Below are 5484 nucleotides of genomic sequence, written 5' to 3'. Positions count from 1 at the left end.
CATGTTCTGTTGTACTTAAAATTGCTCTAAGGTAAATCATTACAATGCTATGAATCTTTTTACTTTTTTAAAATATTTAATATTAATTTTAACACTTCTCTCTTCTCCCCCAGTCACTGCTGAGTTACTAAGGCAAAGGTCAAGTGGCAAGAAAAAAAAGGAAGTAATCATCTCCTATTAGTCGCTGAGGTGGGGCCAACTTTATTAGTACAAGTTATTTATGTTTGAGGAAGACACATGCCAGTTATCTTCAGTCTGTCTCATTCACAAAGTGTCAATATTTTGGCATTTTATAATCAGTCAGGAAAATTTCTGTACCTCATTGTGAAATCACCTAGCACTAGATACATCTTCATATATTATTTTCAACGCAGAGAAATAGTTGGCAGTTAGATCATAGCAATCTTACTTACCGTTTAGAAATGTTGACATCCTGAAAAACTGAAATTTCACTTCACTAATTGGCATGATTAAAATCTCATAGTCAGGGGGCTTAATACGAAATGTTGCTGTAAGCTACATTAATCGTGTATTCTCAAACTGAGAGTCAACAGAAGGACTTATTCTGTCCTGATTAGTCAGAAATTAAATAAATAAATAAATATTGAAGGTACCTTGCAAGTGATTTACCTACAAGGGAGTAGGGTAACGTTTCTACATGGAATCAGAGGGATATCATAGGGAAGCAGTTCAATTTTAACAGCTAAAATGTTAATTTTAACATACGAAAGTCATTATACTATTACCAAGCAGAGATGTCATGAAAGCAATGGGCAAAACATCTCTAAAATTGTGATAGCACATAGAGACTGTTCTTTTACGATATTTCCTTTGGTAGCAAAGTCAGCTTATGAAGTTCCTGCTCCTCAGTGCTCCCCTGGCTCCTGCAGAACCCCTTTCCCTACCAGATGTGCTGGTAAAAATTTTATGGAGCACTTTGTCATTGCAATGATCTCCACTAAAATAATCAGCCCTCAAAAGCAAAGTCATATTTTTAGATGGTCTTTTCACCAGTCTTAGTCTTTTGTATGGGGAAAAAAAAAAAAAAAGACTGGTGCAAATGAGGGACAGCAAGAGACAGCACACAAGCAGGTACCACAGGACAATGAGGCCCCGCGCTCGGGAGCCGTGCCTGCGGCCGCCCGGCCTCCCAGCGCCCGGCACCGCGGGGTGGGCACCGCCGGGCGGCTCCGGTCGGGCCCTCCCCGCCACCCGACATGGCGCCACCAGCCCTCCCCGCTGGGGCCTGAGGGCTGGGGAGCGCCCGAGGGGCCGCTGTAAGCAAGGCGGCGCTGCCGGCTGTAAGAGCGGGCAGGGGAACGGGGCTTTTCTTCTGAAACTCTACGGGGACGCACCGAACGCGCACGACTCGGAGGCGACAGGGCTGTCGCGCCTCCACCTCCCTCCCGGCACTTGCGGGGCAGCGCCGGCCGCGGAGCGATGGCTCTGCGATCGGCTCGGGGGGCTGCCGGGCCCTCGCACCTGCGCGCGGCGGCAGCGACTGGTCAGGCCTGGGCGCAACATGGCGGCCCCCGCGAGCACCAACCCCTCCCAGCTCCTGCCGCTCGGTAACCGGCGCGGCCGCCGCGCTCTCCCGGCGGGCGGGCAGGGGGAGCCCGGCTGCGGGCGCGGCGGGGTGAGGCGGCTGGCGGCGGGCGGAGCGGGGCTGGCCGGGCTGTGGCGGCTCGGCTCGGGAGGGCTGGCCTGGGCCCCGCCGCTCGCACCGCAGGGGCCCGTGCCTGCGCCGGTGGGCCTGATCGCCTCAGAACCGTCATCGCCAACGAGCAGCAGTCAAGTGTGCAATGAAACCCTCTTAAAATATATTTTTCTTGGTTTTGGGTGGTTTTTTTCCCTCTCTGTTTTTTGGGGTTTTTTTACTAGCGCCCGTGGCAATTACTTTTGTACCATCACAATGTCGGGGGGGTTGTTCTAAAAAGTACACGTTCTCTGAAATAATCTCTTGTACCTTTCAGTTTGTTTGTTTTTATTTTCAGAGCTTGTGGATAAGTGCATAGGTTCGCGCATTCACATTGTGATGAAGAGCGATAAAGAAATTGTTGGAACGCTCCTGGGATTTGATGACTTTGTCAGTATCCTTTGAGGGAGATGTGAGGCCGCTGTGGGCTGTTAATTCATTTGTTGCCTGTGAGAGGTTTGAGTTCACTGGATAAAACCTTTTTGTACGGTTTAATTGTATCTGTTTATTTTCCGGATAAAATCACAGTTCAGTATAAAATGAAAATAACTTTAAATATTTTGATTTTTAACTTTATGGGCCTCACTTTCCTTGAAAGTGGATTTTCAGATATGGTGTTAGAAGACGTTACGGAATTGTAAGTATAATTTCTGCCTCTTGTTATTTAGTGCTTGGTTTCCTGAGGAAAAATACTGTGTAAAATTTGTAAGCGAAGTGGTTTTGTACTTTTTCGAATACTTCCCAGCTGAATAGTTTATACCATGGAGTTGAACTACAGCAAGTGATCTGTTCCAGCCAGCCGTGTCATAGAGTAGCTGTTGCATGATTTATACTTGTAATCAGGCTCCTAATTTGTAGCCTTAATTCTACACGGTTTGTATGTTGAACTTTCCAGTAGTTTGTTTGCTTTTACATCTCCTTGAGGCCTAGGCAAATACTTAAAAAGCCAGCAGACTTGGGGATCAGTATTTATTACTTTGTTATGCCATGTTGCTATTTGAAACCTATTTTGACTATAGGTGGTATGCCAGAAATTGCCAAGATTAGAGGCTAAATCTGTATAGCTTTATGTACTGAGCAGAAAATTACAATGTATCTTTTTAGTTGCCAGCTAGCTTTCTTGACCCAGCTGGTCAATTTAGCAAGATTATGCTGCGGTGTGGCTAATGTATTTGTGAGTTCCAACGAGTGTCATCTTAACGCAGAGATTTATGTCAGTTCTGTAATCAAAACTGTAGTCATTGTCCCTGGTTATGTGTTCTTACATAGTTTTTCTAATGCTGTTTCAGTGAGATTACACCTGAGGGCAGACGAATCACAAAGCTAGACCAGATTTTGCTAAATGGAAATAACATAACAATGGTAAGTCATCGTTGTTAAAAAGCTGCATGCATTTATCTTCTGTACTGTAAATTGACTAGTAATTGAGTTCGACTACTTCAGGCTTAGCTTCCCAGGCAGTTCTGTTAAGCTGTTTCCCAGTGGCTTCCAGGGTATGGGTGTGTATGAAAGTGCTGGAAAAGTGATCTTGCTGCCTTACTTGGTACATGTTGCTGTAAACATGAAAAGAGCATGGCCCTGATTTTTGTTTGGGTGAATACGTTTCTGGTCTTCAGGTGTGCAAGGGCATAGGTGATCTTGTTGTGCGCATTGTAGGCTGGTTCATTCAGTGGCTTTTAACTTCTGAGTGTTTGCCTGCACTAAATACGTAGGTGGGGTACATCTATGTTTCATCCATTATCTTACGTATAAATGTGTTTGCAGCAGTTTGGATGCTTCCAGACTCACCAAGTCATGCAGCAATTATGTGATGCCCAGAGAGCTGTACCTTAGTGTGCTCTGAAAATAATACTGGAGGTCTGTTGGATTACACCAAATTAGAAGTATTATGATTTTTAGTTTATCATGTGCTGGTGTATGTAGATCACAACTGAAACAGTAATTAAATATTGTAATTCCGCAGCTGCCGAGCTCTGCAGTTCCTAAATACTGCAGAATCATACCCACAGCAGTTCCTTGTTGTCTGCATAAGTGTCTACAACATCTGGACTTCCTGCATAGGGGCATTCCTAATTTTGTGGGAAGGGGAAGACTGACTTGAGTCTTAAGTTGGCTCTGTATGAATGAAGAATAATCTCCATTTTGCAGTTTCACATACCTTGCATGTCCTTACTGTGTTTCTGAGCAAGTGCTGTCTTGGCTTAATTTCAAAGCCTTTTTCCAGTTTGCTTATCCTTCTGCATCCCTGAAGAATAGTGCATATTCTGGTAGAATTACAACTGTCCAGTTAAGCTGGTGGTATACTGCCCTCAAAGCAGAAGCTGCCAATAGTTAGAGTGCAGATTTTCAGCAGAACGTAGATATGTTTATGTATTAAACCTGTGTCTCATTTGGAGACGTATCTTTCCACATCAGGAAGGCTATGCTTTAGACTCTTTCTTGCTTCAGTCCGAAAAGCAGTGAAGCTCTTTGTCTTTAGAAGTGCTCAGCTAATTATTAAGAATATATGAAAAGAAATGATTAAAAAAAAATATATATAAATATATTAAAAGGAATATATAAAAAGTAAAAGGAATTATTATCCTCTTCTTCCCCCCCTTCATGTTTTTCCTTTTTTATTTCTTTTTCTATTGTTTAGTTCTTTACTTTCTTCATGCGAAAATGCTGACTTAATCCACACTGCCTGTGGAAGGGTTCAAGCTCTTTGTTATTTTTTGAGCTCTGTTCAGCAATAGAAGTTGAAAAGAGGGAACCAACTTCCCAGTATTGCAGCTTCTTCCCCAGAATGTCACTATTGGAGAAATTCTTCATGAAAGGAAGTATATTCTTTGTCTTTTTAAAAATTAACTGGTCTGAACATAGAATGTTTCTAGACAGAATCATCTCCTTAAAGTTCAGAACAAAAGACAAAAACCAAAATGTGTGTTATCTAGGATCTCCTTATGTTTTTTGTTAAACATTCTTTGTATTTTGGAGATTCTTTTTGGCATGGGCTTCTCTGGCAGTAACAAACTTCCTCTGTTGGGAGAGGAAGATAATACTGAATCTAAAAAACGTGTTTGTGGTCTACCATGAAGTCTCCATCTGCTAGAATGCTGTAAAGTGGTAACTGTTATATACAGGTTTGTAGAACTCGGATCTATGGCACTCACAAAATTGTCTTATTCTTTTATAGCTGGTTCCTGGAGGAGAAGGGCCTGAAGTATGAATTGATACAGTTGTTATCTATGAAGACATGGATTTTTTTTATATATATATATAATCTAAATAGAGCTTTTGGGGTATGGGTGTGGGTGGGTTTTGGTGTGGGTGGTTTGTTGGTTGGGTTGGGTTTTTTTTTTGTTTACACATTCTTGCAGTTGAGATTTGATAAAACACAAGGATTTCTTCTGGAAAGGTGCATTGATAATGATAATGCTTAAGTTGTGCTCTTTACTTTCTTGTAAAGATGCACTAATCTGTTCTGAATAAAAGGCTTTATTTTTGTTATTGTGTTCTAGTATGTATGTGTGCAAGTTGGATAGTTTTGTAACTGGCTGATGGAACAAAAAGCCAATTGTTAGATTTCAGTTGCTGTCAGTCTTCAGTTTTTCTACATCTGTTGCATTTGTTTGTCTATGTAAAACACAAGTCCTGAGCCAAGAGATTGTTATTGTTTGGAGTAGAAGCAGATACTAAACTGGATCGTTTGTTTAAACATGGCCTCCGGCTGTGTCACCAGAATCCGCGTGTTAGAGTGCTAGAGAATGCTGAAAGCTCTTCAAAGTGGATGCATCTGATGCTTAGCA

At 42.4% G+C, this 5484-nt stretch overlaps 1 protein-coding gene across 7 annotated transcripts; it reads left to right on the top strand.

Moving 5' to 3' along the window:
- Positions 1–1196: 1196 nt before the first annotated feature.
- On the top strand, positions 1197–5185 carry LOC119145112 (U6 snRNA-associated Sm-like protein LSm5). Of its 7 annotated transcripts, none has more exons than XM_037381224.1 (5): positions 1197–1301; positions 1995–2090; positions 2306–2333; positions 2986–3058; positions 4872–5185. In XM_037381224.1, the coding sequence occupies exons 2-5, from the start codon at positions 2036–2038 to the stop codon at positions 4902–4904; spliced, it is 189 nt and encodes a 62-aa protein (XP_037237121.1). In that variant the 5' UTR covers positions 1197–1301; positions 1995–2035; the 3' UTR covers positions 4905–5185. The 7 variants fall into 7 exon arrangements, with proteins under 7 accessions (XP_037237121.1, XP_037237116.1, XP_037237115.1 ...); XM_037381219.1 differs by lacking the exon at positions 1197–1301 and adding an exon at positions 1332–1568 and having other exon boundaries at positions 2276–2333; positions 4335–5185; XM_037381218.1 differs by lacking the exon at positions 1197–1301 and adding an exon at positions 1335–1568 and having other exon boundaries at positions 2276–2333.
- Positions 5186–5484: the final 299 nt, after the last annotated feature.

The sequence above is a fragment of the Falco rusticolus genome, chromosome 3, assembly GCF_015220075.1.
Source record: "Falco rusticolus isolate bFalRus1 chromosome 3, bFalRus1.pri, whole genome shotgun sequence".
NCBI classification, from domain to species: domain Eukaryota; kingdom Metazoa; phylum Chordata; class Aves; order Falconiformes; family Falconidae; genus Falco; species Falco rusticolus.
The sequence above is the reverse complement of the archived record's forward strand: the minus strand, read 5'-3'. Positions and strand labels throughout refer to the sequence as shown.

Excerpts from the sequence above, each read along its gene's own strand:
- LOC119145112 (XM_037381218.1), top strand. The coding sequence starts at position 1,523 with ATGGCGGCCCCCGCGAGCACCAACCCCTCCCAGCTCCTGCCGCTCG. Across the intron at positions 1,569-1,994 it reads CTCCCAGCTCCTGCCGCTCG|AGCTTGTGGATAAGTGCATA; the intron begins GTAACCGGCGCG and ends TTTTATTTTCAG. Across the intron at positions 3,059-4,871 it reads ATGGAAATAACATAACAATG|CTGGTTCCTGGAGGAGAAGG; the intron begins GTAAGTCATCGT and ends ATTCTTTTATAG.